This window comes from Falco rusticolus, chromosome 2 (genome assembly GCF_015220075.1).
Source record: "Falco rusticolus isolate bFalRus1 chromosome 2, bFalRus1.pri, whole genome shotgun sequence".
NCBI classification, from domain to species: domain Eukaryota; kingdom Metazoa; phylum Chordata; class Aves; order Falconiformes; family Falconidae; genus Falco; species Falco rusticolus.
In genome coordinates this window covers 11568247-11585379 of record NC_051188.1, presented here as the reverse complement: position 1 = coordinate 11585379, position 17133 = coordinate 11568247, and the positions used below count along the sequence as shown (strand labels likewise).

General features: G+C 39.5%; 1 protein-coding gene across 4 annotated transcripts in view; it reads left to right on the top strand.

Moving 5' to 3' along the window:
• SLC36A4 (solute carrier family 36 member 4) overlaps positions 1-17133 on the top strand; it is a 108491-nt gene that overhangs the window by 5049 nt on the left and 86309 nt on the right. For all 4 annotated transcript variants that reach the window (XM_037377294.1, XM_037377297.1, XM_037377296.1 and 1 more), the window contains exons 2-6: positions 8261-8384; positions 9158-9248; positions 10335-10423; positions 11741-11836; positions 13459-13543. In XM_037377294.1, the coding sequence (XP_037233191.1) occupies positions 8261-8384; positions 9158-9248; positions 10335-10423; positions 11741-11836; positions 13459-13543 (485 nt within the window). The remainder of the gene's footprint in view (positions 1-8260; positions 8385-9157; positions 9249-10334; positions 10424-11740; positions 11837-13458; positions 13544-17133) is intronic.

The following is a 17133-nucleotide window of genomic DNA, read 5'->3' as shown; positions in this document are numbered from 1 at the left end:
GATGGTTGAAGACGTTAAAAGGTACTGTTATCATGGTTATGTACTGGTCCCACAAGACAAAAAATGTACATAATTTGATGTAGATTTGAAAGGGTTATATTGTTCTGTGGAGTTTTACAGGCGTAGAGTTCCACTGGGTGCTTGGTCTAAAATAACGTTCTTTCACTCTGTATTCAATTTCTTCAGAAGTAGTCTTGGATTTCTACTGGTTTTTCTGCTGACCTGCAAATATATTTTAGAGGCAAGAGATTTAGTCTGTAGCGGTACACAGAACTTCTCAAGACTTACTATGACCTATATACATAAATTACATAAAACATTAATTTGTGTTGTATGGGGTAAGATATTACAATAGTAATGTTTTTCTTTATTGCTGTCTACATTAAATTAAAATTTGTTGCTTTGAATCTTGTTTTTTTATTAAAATAATTTCTTTTTTTCCAGGCATATACTCAGACAAATAATTGTCTACATCATAACAGTTAAAATAAATGCCTCTCATCTGGTAGAAAAGGCCAGTCATAGAACATAATTAACTAAGCCTCCTACTGTGCTCCAGTTGTGTGCAATTTTGGTGCTGTTGTGATCAGCTACCACCTCAGGGAAAAGCGGATGGCAGTGATCTTGGAGCTTTGGAAGGCCTGGTTGTATTTTTGAGATATATTAAATTAACTTTTTTTTCTTTTGAGGATTATCGGTTTGATCAGCATTTTAGAAGTACAGCAGTGTGGTAAACTAATAGCAGTAAAATCAGTTACACAATGCAAATACTTTGCAGTGAAGGTTGGCAAAGATTGTATCTGTAAAAATAAACATATTCAAATGTTTATTTTAATTGAATTCAGCTTTAAAAAGTTTTTTAGTGGCACTTTCTTTCTCTGTGGCCAAGTAGACCCATTTTCAATGTTTAAGTAAGGTGAAGTCCTCCCTACTCTCTGGAACAGCTGGTACTATATTCTTCACATAAGGAAATTCCCTCTAAAAACATTGTTTTGACACTTAATTGGCTTGACATGTGAATGTTGTCTGGCTTCTTCCACTTAGCTGTGTTTGAAAGAAGCATAGTTTAAAAAATCCCAAGATCCTGCTATCCTAGTAACCCTTACTGACATTCAAGTCTCCGTTCATATCAACCTGTAGACCAATGATGATGGACAGGTTAGCATGATGTGTAATGAAAGCAGAATGTAGGTAACTGTAGTGTGTTGTAGAAGGTCGTAATGGGTGCAGAAAATGTTCAGTTCTTGCATATAGTGACTACAGAATAGCAGCTACTCCTTCCAAATAGGAGGTTCCATCGTATTGGGACTCAAGTTTTCTATGAAATGTGTTGCCTTGTACATTGAGCCACTTTGTAAATAAAACTTTAATGTGGTCTTCAGAGTGAATAGTTTTTATGATACATTGCCTTTCTGTCCTTACCAGTGGTAGCTCATGGCTTTCAGCTGGGAAGGCAATTGAGTATGAAACTGAGATGTTCTATTGCGTAAGTGACACTAATAAAATAGCAGAATAGTGTGGGGAAACATAACTAAAAAAATATGTAGCTTATACCTCCCTAGGACTTGGAAATAAATATTCAAACCACCGTGATAAATGTATTTGCACACCATTTTTTCCCTGGAAGGATGGTCAGGTACTTAGCTTAAGCCACTTGGATAAAAAAGTGGGGATATATTAAAATCCCTGTTGCCTTCCTTTCTGGTTAAGATGATGGTGTAGTGTGGAACACCTTGTGGTGAAGAAGGAGCACAACTATGCTTGAAGTGGTCTGAAGTTGGAATAAGAAAATACGCTGAGTGCACCTGCTGACAGTTGTTTTTCTCAGTTGTGAGGTTGTGTGCTGTGCTGTAGTTCAGAGAGCTCCACTCCGATTTTTGGCAGTTTTATGGCTCTTCCTGAATCTTGTCAATGAATCGTGAGATGGCAGACTGGCTGGACAAAAGTTCAAGTACAAGAACCAAAAGGCGTAAGGAGAAGTTACAAAGAAGATTTTAATAGACATTTGTACTTTATGCAGAAAAAATGAATAGTTACGAGACTGAGAAGGAATGTAATGTCATGGAGGTAAATGCACAAGGGTGAAAATAATCGAACCATAAGTATTTTATGTGTGATTTCGAATTGGAGATAATTTAGTGGATCTAGCAGAGAGTGAAAAGATGAAAAAGAGGAACCTGTTGTAAAAGGTTGTGTGTGCTTGAAGATCATTTATATGGGAAATCATTTAAGTGAAAGCTCAAGAAACAGCATGAGGACAAAATATTCCATCACAAAAATCCAAGCCCAGTAAAGGTTAGCGTATGCAACTCATGCATCGCAATAGTTTTTCTTATGGAGGGTTACTTTTACTCACTGTGTTCCAGCAGTATATGATTGGAAATGCAAAGTCTCTCCTCCTGTGAATTTTAAAAAAGGACTATTACGATACTGTTGTTAGCTTAGGAAGTGGCATAAAATTGCACCATATGTGGATTTCCTCTGTTCAGATTTCATGAGATAGTACCCACCTGGAGTACTGCATCCAGCGCTGGGGTCCCCAACACAAGTCCAGAGGTGGGCCCTGAAAATGGCCAGAGGCTGGAGCACCTCTCCTATAAAGCCAGGCTGAGCGAGTTGGGGTTGTGCAGCCTGGAGAAGAGAAGGCTCCAGGGAGGTCTCATTGTGGCCTTTCAGTACTTCAAGGGGGCTTCTAAGAAGGATGGAGAGAGACTTTTTGCCAGGGCCTGTAGTGAGAGGAGAAGTGGGAATGACTTTAAACTGAAAGAAGGTAGATTTAGATCAGATATTAGGAAGAAATTCTTCACTGTGAGGGTGGTGAGACACTGGCCCAGGCTGCCCAGAGCAGCTGTGGGTGCCCCATCCCTGGCAGGGCTCAAGGCCAGGCTGGACGGGGCTGGGAGCAACCTGGGCTGGTGGAAGGTCCCTGCCTGTGGCAGGGGGCTTGGAACTAGATGATCTTTAAAGGCCATAAACCTTTTAAGGTTTATATTGACTACAGGTATGGACCGAAAGAAAACTTTGCGTAGGACCCCTTCTGGTGGCAAAGCTGGTTATCTTTCTTTTGGGTCAGTATAGTGGGTCACGTGGTTGGGTGCAATGTTAGGAGTAAATTGTGTGGTGAAAATTCTGTGTGAAATATACTTCCTAAAAGCTGCATCATGCTCATGTAGGTATCTCCTTAAAACTCAAATTTACTATTACCAGTAGCAAGCAGAGTAGTAGTCTACTACCCAAGTGTCCTGCTGTTTCTCCAGGAGGTGTCCCTGTAAAGCACAGTGGTTACTGGTATTTCAGATGGCAAAGGATTTTTTTCCCCCACAAGAATTAATGTCTTGGAAGTAGTGAAATATTCAAGACAGTGTGTATGGTATGAAGGCTGGAGAGGCAGGAACAGGCTCATCGGTTGGAGGAGAGGCTGGCTTTTTGGAGTGGATTGCTGGTGTAAATCTTTTAGTGTGAGCTTTCTTCCTGCCTCTTTGAGAATGCTTATGCTTTCACTAATGCCGTTGTCTCGGTCCTGAACGAAGATCGGGATGTAAGTCAAATGAGGAAGAAATGAAGAAAAGGGGTGATGGTCAGACATTCAGTCTCATAGGTGAAGAAGCTGGCTTCTCTCTGAGTGATGGTTCAGTCTGGAAAGACAGCATCTCCTCCATTTCTTGGGTTATCTGTCATCCTGGTTATCATGGTCTTCCATGACAAGTAACAGTGAATTTAAGGAAAATGGGACAGTATGCATTGTCTGACCTGCATGTATCTTCATTCTGTTCCATTAATTCTTACATCCAGAAATGCTTTGCTTTTTGTCATAATCAGTCAGCTGTTGTGTGGGACAAATGAGCTTATGGCTCAAGATCAGAGGTAAAGCTAACCAGGGCAATGGAATGGTGAGTGTCTGCTACAGACCACCAAGTCAGGAGGAAGAGGTGGATGAAACAACTGGAAGAAGCCTTCTGTGCACAGGTCCTGGTTGTCATGGGGGACTTTTACCACCTAATTCCTCCCAGGGATGCCATATGTTAGGGCCTAAGGAATAGAGGATTTTTTTGGAGTGCTTGTAGGATGATTTCTTTCATGCAAGTGCTCAATGAGCCAGCTAGGGAAAATGTGTTCCTGGTTCTGCTGCTCACGAGTATGGAAGATGGTGGATGGCAGCCTTGCTGCGGTGACAATGGGTGATGAAACTGAAGATCCTGAAAGTAAGGAAGACAAGTTCCAGATTAAAGTACACTCCATGAGGACGAATTTATGCATGTTCAGGTCATCTTGGTCAAGAGTGTAGTAAGAGTATAGTAAATGTTTTCCACTCTACTGTTACAAAATAAATAGAACAAAAATAAGAACTAGATTTTGTGTATCTCTAATTTACACAGAGAAGAAAACTTTTTTTTAATGATGTAACGTAGAATTTACATAGATGCTATGCATTAGTTTCTAAATAGCTACTAGTTTATTTTCCTGCCAGAGTAGAACCCAGAAAAAATCAGTGTGTTTTGCCAGTCTGATTGTGCTGTTCTTTGGTGACGAAGTTCTTTGACAGTGTCTGATGGAATACCAATAACTAGGAAAAATAGACTTGTATGTGAACTTCTTTGAAAGTTCTCTGAATATCTCTAAAATTTCTCTGTTGAAGGTTTTGATACTGAAATCTTGTTCTGTGGTGCTTTAAATTTTTGTTTGTTGGTTTGAAGATGTGAATGAAACCTACCAGTTATTGTAAGTATGTGTATTTTGCTTTGGGCTTCTTTGGTACGGTGTTTCACATGTGTGTTTGGAGTTTGCTGAAGCAATCAGGACTGGTATTTACATAGATTACAGAATAAACAAAACCCATAAAACCACTCAAAAGCAATCTTACTTAGGGACAGCTTGCTTTGAAGCAGTCCTTCAGTAAGCTACAAAACTACTTCACAGGAAAAGTTAGAAATGACAAATGTTTAAAAAAACCCCCAACTTAAAAAAAACTTAACACGGTGAACTGAGGAGGATTAGATTGCAAACTCTTCAGGGCAGAGGCTGTTTTCTTATGTTTCCATAGTTGCTTAGCAGTTCTAGACATGACAAGCTAAGTAATTATGAGAGCTTGGATAGCGATAACAATAACCCCTACATGTCTAGATGGCTTTTGATGTGGGCAGAAGAATTTAGGAGGGAAAGAATAGCTTGTTTTAGAAAAATTCCTATTCAGAAATGAGGGAAATGCTTGAGTATGTCTAATCCATTCCTAGAGGACTACCTTTGCAATCAGAAGAAGGGTTGGGAAGCTGGATGGAAAGTAAAATGGGATTTCTATAAAATTCAAGAGTCTTGAGTGTGATGTGGTTGCCTGGTAAACAGTGTGGAAGTATGTGTATACCTAACGAGTCGGTAGCAGGCTGGAATGGAGGAAGAGAAATTCACTTTTCTCTCTTGACGTCTGTTGTGGATGGTCACCAGTGCTGTTTGTCCTAAGAGTTGTGTCAATCCCATCACGCTGCTAAATAGGAACCTTATTGCTGCATGTTGTCATTATTGTTTAGCATTACAAACAGCATCCTACAAAACTGGAAAAGTAATTTAACGATGGTTTATTTCCTATGTTGTTGAATCTCATGTGATCACAGACTTTGCACACTTGTAGTTTTGCTTGTTCCTAGTGACAACACTTCAGATCGTTAGACTCAATATTTTGAAAAAATGAAAATGAGCCTTATCACTTGCCCACTGGGTAAAACTTCCAGCATCGGCACTTGGCTTCCTCTGCCCCCTCTGAGGACAGACTTTTTTACTCCAGTACTAGGGTATGCAGGTCTTGGTGAGCGTGGAATGATCTCAGCAGTGGCTCAGAGCTGGGAGAGGGGGGTTGTAGCATCCTCGAGAACTAGTCAGCACAGTGCTGTGGGTGTAGCGGGAGGGAACTTCTTTGCTGACCCTACTTTTGATCAATTCATGGACTATATGCCATGCAGTGACAGATGACTCAGTCTTGACTTGTATAATTAGAATATCACTGAGTATGAACGTGCTTTACAGTGTACTTTATGACTGAGTCTCTGACCTCTGTTTTTGCTCTCCGCTGGGCATTCTTGCTTCTGACAAGTGCTTTCATTACTGGCTTTCAACTTCATTGACAGCAAATTCAGATGACCCTTTGCTGTTTTCAGGAGAGTTTGAGCTATATGCTTTTAATTTCAGTAACCTGGATAAGCTGCCTTCTGCTTTATAGTATGTATTACACTTGTTCTGCAGTTCTTCTGTGGAAACTCCTCTTGCTTGGGATTGTCTACAGTGCCCTGCTGATGGGTCAGACAGCTTCAGGGTTTCATAAGAACCTTAACGAGTTGTTGAATGGCTGTTGTGGGTTGACTCTGGCTGGTGGCCAGGTGCCCCCCCCAAAGCTGTTCTGTCCCCTCGGCTGGGTGGGGAGTGGGATACAAGGAAAGCTCTTGGGTGAAGATAAGGACAGAGTGATTGCTCACCAGTTACTGTCATGGGTAAAACAGACACGACTTGGGGGAGATAAATTAACTTATTGCCAATTAAACAGAGTAAGATAATGAGAAATAACCCCAAATCTAAAAAGCGCCTTCCCCCCACCCCTCCCTTCTTCCCAGGCTCAGCTTCACTGCCGGCACCTCTGCTCCCACCGCTGCGCTGAGGAACGGGGCTGGGGTCGGCTGAAATCTGCCCGGCCCTGCCCCGGGGGGCTGCGGGGCTGCTGCTCGCCCCTCCCGGCCCCCCTCGCTGCCGCCGCTGTTCCCCCCCGCGGGGGTTTTTCCCCTTCTCAGCCCCTTCTCCCCGCGGCGCTGCCCCCGCGGCTGCGGGGCTCGGCCTCGGCCAGCGGCGGGCCCGGCCTGGAGCCGGGGGGCAGCGGCTCTGCCGGCCGGGGGGAGCTGCCCGCGGCACCGACGCCCGGGCACGCAGCCCCGGTACACTGGCTGGTTTTTCCGTCTTCGGTATTTCCTGTCTGGTTCTGTGTGTGTATCTTTCCACAGGAAGTACAAATTTTGATCAGATTGACCATAATAACTCCCCCAAATAAAACCCGTATTTGGCAGGTTCATAGCTATGGACTTTAAAGATGTCAGTTGACCGTACCTTCTGTTAAATGTATTTCCTGTTTCCCTGGCGTTACAGATTTCACAGCTATTCAGTTAGCATCTCTATTTTCCTTACAAAATATATAAGATTAGTCCGGTTAAGTTATTTAATGGTCATTCAAACTATAAAATATTTTTGCTTGCTGAACTGTGAAGCATGCTTTAATGCACCCAATATCTTTTGTGGTATTCTTCAGTGTTTTCAGAGTTCCCTAAATAATGCCTTAATTCCGTAAGGTGTGCTCTTGCTTGCTTAGAAATACTCAGTAATACTTTATTTTTTTTTAAATAGAAAATGTTAGATTTGTAGGGATTTCTTTTTTTGGTGAAATTGATGACAGTTGACACTTATCCAGTATATTTTTTGAATGGATACTGTGGTAGGCAAGTGAAAGGTGAATAATCTTTTTTCTCTTGGCAGAATTTGTTTTGCTTAACTGTAATAATTTTAAAAATGGTTATAATTTGACCAACATTAAACTGGCATAAGCTGTTCGTTTTGCCTGAAAGGCACTTTTATTCACTGCTGGCTGCTTGCTGTTGCTTGGCGCTGTTATTTAGCAGGGCAGTGGAATTGCATTTGTTGGCTGTGGTGGCAGTTCATGCTACTTTAAAACGTTCATGAAATTGCAGCTTTCAAAGCATGCAGCCTAATTTCTTTATGTTGGTTCTCCCACTGTCCCCACTGACTGGGGACATCTTCTGTGGTACCTGTCTTACCTGTCCATTTTGGGATGGATGACTCTGGGGAGTGCCCTTGCTCAGCCCTGATTAGAGTAGACTAAATGCTTAGTTTTGCAGTAGCTAATGGTGAGTAAGATGAATCTCATCTTTTTGGAACAATGGATGACTTTTCTGTTGTGCTTTGTTGTATTAACTTGCAAAATGATCTAAACCATCAACATTTTGATGATAAAGAGTTGTTTTTCTTAATGAAAAAGTGTAGTGTTTTCCCATAATAATAATAATGATATGGATAATGAGATGGTGTGCCACTTCATTTATAGAGAGACTTTCCTGTGGGAACTTGTGCTGTGTGTTATCTATCTGCCTGAGTCAGATTTATAGTTAGGAGCACATGTAAACCTTATGGCATGGGAAGTTTTCATCGTGTTTCTACTTCATAAACTTCTAAAGTATGTTTCTAATGGTAATGTGGTGCTAACTCTGTTGTACAGACATGGAAGTAATGAAGCCTTTAATTGATGAACAAAATTCAGATGGCATCTCAGATGAAGAGCATGAAAACAATTTCCTGCCAGTTGAGAAGCATTACCAGCTTGTTAATGAAGAAGGCATTACGTATGTATTACTCTTAAGTATTAGCTTGTTAAAATTTGTTGCCTCTGACTTGTTTCTCATGAGTAGAACTCTTAGGGGGTTTTCTTGCACCTGCAGTACAATTTTGTGGTTATACATCAGGACTTCACATGGTTCTGGCAAAAAACAGCCCACATTGCGTAGGTTGTCTGTTCTTTGGAAGCTAACAATGTACTGGTCATAAAATATTCCAGGGTGCTCATTTGTGAAGTGATTGGGTCACTGTTCAAAATAGGTTCTGATTTCTTTATGAAAAAATAAAATCAACTTCACATGCCTTTGGAAGTGATCTGTTAAAGTTTAGTTAGAAGAACTTGCAAAGGTTTGGGTTTGGTTTTTTTTTTGGTGTTTTTGTTTTTTTTGATAAAGCTCTGGCTGTCAGACCTGTGTTTTCTGGTAATTGTTTTGAATGTTACTGTTTCTAAAATAGCATTGATGAAATTTGGTGATTTTGACTCTGAGGCAAGAGGACAAGAAAATTGCACAGAAAATAACCTTTCACAAGCTGGAGGAAGGAACTGAAGATATAACTTGGATGTAGTATTTGAATGAGCTTGCATGTAAAGATAAGAACATCATTTGAATGTGCTGGACATTCTTTAAAGTAGCTGGACCACTTCAAAGTAGTTGAAGCTCACAATTTATCCCTTTTATCAGGAAATGACAGAGGGTGTGGCTTTTTTTGCCCTTTTTTTTTTTTTTTTGATTGCTGCCCCCCCCCCCCAATGTGACTCTTTTCTTTTTTTTATCCTCAGGTTTATACAAACACTTACACACCTCCTCAAGGGAAACATTGGAACTGGGCTTCTTGGTCTTCCTCTTGCACTAAAAAATGCTGGCATTGTGGTAAGAATTCAGTTATTTTTCACAGATTAGAAAAATTATCTAGAAAGATCTACAGATATGTGCCTGGCCTGAAAAAATAGTGTCTTGATACTTTTTTTGTTTGTCACTACCAACTTCAACAGTCATGTTCCCTTCTTTCCTCTTTAGTTAGTACTGAAGATGGAGATTTTTTTTTTTTTTTTGTTACTACTTCAGCCTGAAGACTTTTTAGCATGTGTTATATTTTTCCTTAGCCAAAGTGTTTTAGTCTGGCAAACCCAAACACTTTGTCAGAAAAAAAAGATTTTTATTCACTCTGACTCCTATGATGTCTCATGGGAATTGTTATTATGGGGTTGTCTTATCTTTGCCCAGACTTCTCTAGAGCCAGGCTGTTTGTCCTAGGATGCAGCATCAGCTTGCTAAATCAATCTTGTGTTTCTGCAGAAACAGGGTGTAGCACAGCTTGTTTATACCAGGCAGCAAACAATGCATTTCCTAAGGCAAGGTAAATTTAATCAGGTGAATTTTTCACCTTACAAAAGCAAGTACCTTCTGTGAAAACTTTTGGTCAGAGCTCTACCCTGAAACAAATTATTTAATTTGAAAATTATCTAGAACTTCTGTAGTAGAAGTTATCAGTGCTGTGTTTTGGGTTTGGTTTTTTTTTTTTTTTAATATACTGCAGATCAAGTCTTATTAATGTAAGGGAAAGAAACTTTCATTGTTGTTGCCACTTTAAAATGGTTCAAACCACTGTTTTGAATTGTGCAGTATGTGCAGTCTTCTCTCTTGACAATTTTTTTTGACAATATCTTAAGCTGTTAGAGGAGTGAAGTTGTTTATGCTGATTTGGTATATATGGCTTGATCGCCCTGGAGTAACCTTCTGTCAAGTAGTGAACTAAAAGTAGGGAACGCCATAAAACTCAGCAGCAAATCCTCTGAGGGGAAAGGAATCCAGATGTGTAAATTTTAAAATTATTAATTTATTTGTTGCAGTGTGAAATTTTTGCATGTACAGATTTTCCCTCAGGATATTTTCATGAAAAATTCTGTTTATCTCCTGTGTCCTTTTTCTTTTTCTTTTATTTTTTCTCTATACCAGATTGGACCAATCAGCCTTGTGTTCATAGGAGTTGTATCTGTTCATTGTATGCACATCTTGGTACGTTGCAGCCACTGTCTATGTCAGAGGTAAATGTGGAGCTATTCATTCTGTTGCTGAGTTTGAGTATTATTTTTTTGTTTTTCTATTTTGATTTTTGGCTTAATGAATGTCTTGATGCTGTAGCAGTTTCTTCTCTTCAGTTCAGAACCTTGTACTTGAAAGAAACAACACTCAAATTCTTATTGTGCAACTATAAATGATAGCTATGCTTTGTGCAATACTGTTTTAATACATTGAAAAATTATTTGTTCTCTGCTTATACACAAAATGAAGTTGTTTTAACTTGTGTTGCCCAGTATCCTGGTCCTTGTCTCTGCTGACAGCTAACCAAGTCTTTCTCATTGCAGTTTTAATTGCTTAGCTTCAGTCTGTTAGTCCGTCTTTATCTTAATAGCTTTCTTCATTGCTTTTGAATTCTCATTGTTTTGAAAAGTGTCCAATTTATAAATACCCAGGTTTTGAATTCTTTATAAGAGTAAAAGATAAACTGAGAAATGCTGTGAATACTTTCATGATTATATGTGAGCTCGGTCTCTTTGGATTGTGACAACTTGATTCTTCAAAATTGTAGTGCTGAAGGAATGTGTTAAAGTGATGGCAGTGAGCAGATGAACACTAGATACTCCTCCAAGTGAGATGTACAATACCAGGGGGAAGCAGTTACTCAGTTTGACTGATAGAGTATTTTGATTAACAGTGACTTTTATTGAACACTTTTATCTTACTGTCAGGTGGTAAAGAGAAGCAGTGGGAATGTCTTGTATTTAAAAAGTGCAATGAAGTTTTTGAACTGAGTAGAAACACAAAACAGTTCATGTCCCTGTAGCTGGAAAAACTGTCTATCAGTTTAATGTGATATTGTACTGTGAAGGCATCCTGTCATTCCTGAAGTCTTTGCTTTTTCCTTTGTAGTCTTGAATGGCCTTTTAAGATGTATATAAAATTAACATCACTGAAACAATTTGATTGACTGCTTGTCCAGGAAGATCTGTTGAATCCTGTTGAAGTTCTTTGTGACTTGTAGATTTGAGATTACTTAAGATATTATAAGAACCTGATCTTGGATTAGAAACTTGTGACCAAGAAACTTGTTTTGTAAGAAACTGATTTAGTACTGTTGAACTAGGGGGAAGCCACATCGTGGTTGACATGCTTGCAGAGTGCTGAATAGCCCTTCCTGGGGAAAGAAGCCCAAACCATACCTCTAAAATTCAGCAGCTGCACAATGGTGCCAGAGATGATTACTTACTATAATCCTGGGAGGCCACCAGCGTTTTCAATGCGGGGATCTAGGCTCTCATAGTTTCTGGTAACTCCGTTCTTTCTTCACTCTTCAATTTCAGGATGAAAAAATCCTCGCTGGGGTATAGCGATACAGTTAGTTACGCCATGGAGGTGGGGCCCGTGACTGCTCTTCAGAAACGAGCTTCTTGGGGACGGTAAATTTGCATTAGAATTTAATTTAATAAATTTGTTATTAAAAAATAATGGCTACACCTGGAATGGTTAGGAGATTTCCTTTTCACTAAGATGCTACCTACATGATGAATGTGTTCTCCATGCCTGAAATACTCTGATGCAGTGTTATTTGTTCTTTCCTGCAGCCAGCTAGTAGCAGTGACATGGGAGGATTTGCGGAATGTCTCTCTCTGTTAGGCATTTCAATTTTCAGGTCTACGAGAGCTGTGAAGGAAAGAATTCTGTTTAGTAATGTGGGAAGAGATGTGGTAAAACCAGAAATGCGTTTTGTATTGCTTAATGTAGTGCAGTAATTTAAGTTTTCATTCTGTTTTGCCATAAGCACATTTCTCTGCATCACAGTTCACTCTTTAAATAGATTGACGCTGCAGATGTTAATTACTTCAATATGTTTATTCTGAGAGGAGGCAAAGAAAGTATTTGATTCCTGTTTAAATATAGCATACAAATAATGGAGAAGTATTTACTATATTTCACAATAAGGATATGTGGACATTAATAACTTGTTGTCTCTCTTAAAGTCTTAATTCCTTTTTTAAAAAAGGCCACTATTTTTTCTTTGCATTTGTTGCTGTATAGCTGTTTATGGAGTTTATTGTATGACTGCACAGTAGTGAAACTCAGAAACTGAGACGTGTTGTTCAATGTTAAAGTGGTTGTTTTCCACACTTGAGGAAGAATATTTTTTGGTCCTGTTATTTTCAAAGATGCAGCATCTTGCTTGCATCATGTGTTTTGGCAATTACTTTGTTTGAAATAAGGAAAAGGTGAGCTAGTCTTTTGAGATCTTTTGTGATGACTTCATAGGAACGGAGTAGGGCTCAGTTAGAGGGAAAAGTAGTTTGTAATGAAATAAAACGATAATTCTGTAATGCACCAAAGTGTTACAAGCCACAAGTGGTAATTTGATTTCCAGAGACACTGTGCTGCAGCAGATCCGTTCTCTGAAGCAGATCTCTGCTGTATGCCTGACTCTAGCAAAGAGTTTTGTTACACAACAGTGGCCTGAAGATACTCTCTGTAAGATTTTTCAAAAACAATCTGAACCATAGGTTAGAGTGTTTTTTCAGTGAGATACACATTCAGAAGCTGTATCTGGATACACTGATATAGGCTCACTTAACAAACATTTTCACATCTTACTATCTTGAATTGCTAAAACTCACATAACTTTGACTATGAGAGACATTTGATCTCTGGTCCTGGTGGAAAACTGCTGTCTTGGGGGCTGACGGATGCCAGCAGATTTTATATGTGCATTGAATATGTATGTCAGTTGTTTATATTTGTACCACATTGTTAAGTCTTTGAATTTAATTTTATGCCACTTTAAAATATGTGAGTACATCTTTTTTTTTTTTTTTTGAGGATCTTTGATGCCTACTTAATGTTACCTTAAAAAATGAACACATAAACCCCACCCTGTTTTGCCATAAGAGGAACCTGCATTGCAGCACTTGTAAGACTAACGTGGCATTTAAGTCTAGCATACTGTGACAAGGAGCAATAATTGCATATTAGGTAGAAATGGGTTAATTGTTTTGATCCTAAGTATAATGTATATTTGTGTTTTATTCCTCAGGTATGTTGTTGACTTTTTCCTGGTGATAACACAGCTGGGACTTTGTATTGTTTATGTTGTGTTCTTGGCAGAAAATGTGAAACAAGTGAGTAATGTTACTGTATGGAAACAGTTATGGGTTTAGATTAATTTTTCCTCATTTTTTATTTCCTATCCTGATAAAGTCCACTAGAACTACTTGTAAAATATGAAGTTGACAGGTGTACAGAATGGGTTCTACCACAGTTTCCGTAAAAGAGCTTTTGGTAATAAGGAGTAGTGTGCAAGGTGAAGTCAATTCAGATCTTGTGCAAGTATTTGTGGCTTCATTGCACTCTGATTTCTGTGTTGAATTAAACAATTGATTGTGGAAATGATAGAAAATAAGGCTGAAACTGGACTAGGAGACAGTTGTCCCTGATTGTTTGTGGTGTGTGGCTTTTTTTGTTTTTGTTTTTGGTTTTTTTTTTTGCCAGGCCTTGTGCTGGCTTCCTTTCCCCCTCCCCCTGACCTCCTAGGCATATTTTATCCTTTTCATGTCACTGAAATATTTCTTTAGTTCTGTTTGTCCCTTCCATTTTCTAGAATGGTCTTATCTGCCACATAATCCATTGTATCTAAACCAGTCCTCGTTTTTTTTTCTTAAAAATGCCTGACATTGACATTTCTGCAGCCTCCTAGTAGCTAGTTCCAATGCTTTCTTATCTGTCAGACAGCTCTTTTTTTGTAGAAGCTTAAAATTTATCAGCATTTTAAGTCCTTTATTTCATGTTCTAGCTAAAGTAATTTATTCTTTTCTATTTGTGGATGCCTTTTATATTTTGAATATTGTTATCATGTCTCCCCTTTATTAGATCGAGGGGGGACATGACAGAACCTAATAATTCATCTTGCTTTTCTGTGGATGCTCTGTAGTTGGTCACATTTCTCTCTTTTTTTTTTTTTTTTTCCAAGTTTTATCCCTGAAGTTGGTTATGCTACTGTAGTTGAAGTTTTACTTGTGACCAATAGAGCTGAAAGGTTATTTCACAGGTCTTACAGATCATATTTCAGACATGACACTTCAGTATAACGGTCATTTTGCAGGACCATGTCATTGCTAATCCGTGATTGATTTGTGATCCACTTTGGTCTCTTGATCCTTTAGAGCTGCATTCTAGGCAATTCTGCTGGTTCTTTCTTTCTGTACGGATGGTTTCTGCTTGTTTATAGAATCCTTTATTTTTTTCTTACTGGATTAATTTTTAACAGTTCTCAAGGTTGACTTTTAATCCTTTTCTTCAATATTCTTTCACTTTCCATCTGGAATAGATGTTTAAACCCTGCTTACTACATCATCTGTGTTATTAATGAAAATATTAAATAGCATGGCTTGTGTAGCATTTCATGTGCTTTACTGTAACTACCATTATGCATATAATATGTAGTGTTGAACATATGGAAACACATTTCTGTATGTTGTAGATTTTTTAAATAGACTGGGTATTAATTATTAGAAAAATACTGTGCAAGTTTAAGGATGTCTAAAAAGCAAATATTTCATCATGCCATATTTGTGAAAAAGTCAATTAAAAATTTCAAATGGATCCCCACACCCACAAATGCCTATGCACCTCCCATGCAACTCCCAAACATTTCAATGAAACCCAGCTACTCCTTTTCTCCCCTACAACCACTGGTCGCTGACAAAAGCAACCAAAACCATGCCTGTCACTTTCATGACAGCTGCTCCTGCTTTAGTTCGTGCTTTTTGTCTCTCATCCTCCAGTCCTTCTAGCTCTTCTTTTTCTCAGTGGTGGAGATTTTTCTGTTGATGGGTTCCTGATGTCTGTTGGTCCTTCCTCTTTGCGTGCTCAGCAACCGCAGTCAGCAGCTTGTGTGTCTGAGCAGGTGGTCCAAGGGAGGTCAGTCAGCACACGTTGGGTGCTCAAACAGGAGCCACAGGCACTTTGAACTTGGGGTGTGCTCTCCTCCATGGGCTTGTTAAGATGCCAGGACTCTACCAAAGTCCTCTGCTGTGTTTTCTGATCATAAGCTTATGTTTAGTCACTTCCATAAAACTAATGGGGAAGAATCTGGGTCTGTGTCTAAGTATGTGTGCTGCTGTAATTAGTGAAGTGGGTGAGGAATAAGGTATGGCAGGTTACTGGGTATTAATCATCCCTATGGACTCTTACTCTACGCACGAGGTAGAATAAAGGTGTCTTGGCATAGCTTAATTTAATTAGGAAGAAGAGTGTCCCTTTGGGGAGTTAGTACATAGAAGATAGTATGTTTTTTTCCTCCTCTTGTAGATAAGTTCTATAGGTGAAGAACCCTGTCAAGATGAGGCAGATTTGTGTATTTGGAAGCTGGATACTCTGTAATTTGTATCTTGGGAGAGAGGGGGGGACAAAAAAAAAAAAAAAGACAACCTCAAAACTACAGTCCTACTGTCACAATCTATCTCAATACCTAAAAATCCGATTTTACATCTGATGTCCTTGTGCTGCTGAAGTGGGGATTTTTCTTGCATCGTTTGTAATGTAAATTCAAGTTAAAGACTTTCCTATCAAATAAGTGTCTAATCTGCCAGTTGTTATATATGTGTTTGGACTTTAAGCAAAAGATGAGACTGAACACTTACTGACTTTGGCTTTTGTAGAGATTGGGAGGAAAAAAACCCAACCCCAAACCAAGAAACCAACTAAAACCTTTTCAGGAAAGCCGTTTCTGCTATCTTGAAGAGAAGTTGAAAGATCTTACAGGAAAGCAACGACTGAAAAAGCAGTAGCTCCAGAGACCCGTGACATGTACCCTATGGATAAATTAGTCATCAGCAATTCGGAAGTTCCACTTCCAAGTGCGTTTGGTTTAGCTTGCCCTGTGCCCTCTCTTCTGGCGGGGGTGGGGTGGGTGGGGGGGGTGGGGGTGGGGAAGAAGTCTGTGGTTTCTTCCTGGCAGCTTTCTGTTGCAGAAATGTGTCCCTAGAGGGCACCAAAGCACACAGGTCGGTGCTGCTTGAACTTGTTTTGGGGTGGTGGAAGGATGGGGAAGGTGACCAGGGGGAACGGGGGGGTGCGTGGGGAGCTAAGATCAAAGAAGAACATACTACAAATGTTACTAATACCACTACTTGATCAATACCTCTGCGTTATGCTCCCTACTCTTCTGATCATGTTTGCATGTTGGTGTGTGCAAATTAAGCCCGCTGGAACTAACGGGAACTTCCACTGGGATCTTTGCTTTGATATTAGTTAAAACTAGCATCAACCCAAATTTCACAGTCTCCTCCTTCACTTTATTTACCGTTTCAGAAAACTGAGATGTGACAGAGCATTTTAAAATGGTTCTGGCACATGAATGGAATATTCATCAGTCCAGATTACTTGGAGGTGAATATTTAGCTAGACACACAGTGGTACATGAAGTAAATATTTAGACTCACATCTTTCGAGTTCTGTGAAATGTTTTGATGCAGTATAACTTCTGGTGTTAAATCTTTTCTCATTAGTGTCTGTGGGATTAAAACAATGTTGCCTGCATTACTTTCAGATGAAGCTTTTCCTAAGGAATATTTTCCTGAGGCACCAAAGAAGCTTAAGTTGGTGGAGAGTTCTGGTTAACTCTGACAGGATGCAGTAAGGGGCTTATGGGTGATGTTGTCCAGAGTCTGAGAAGGATGATGAAACTGGAACAAAGAGCTTGGGGGTTGGC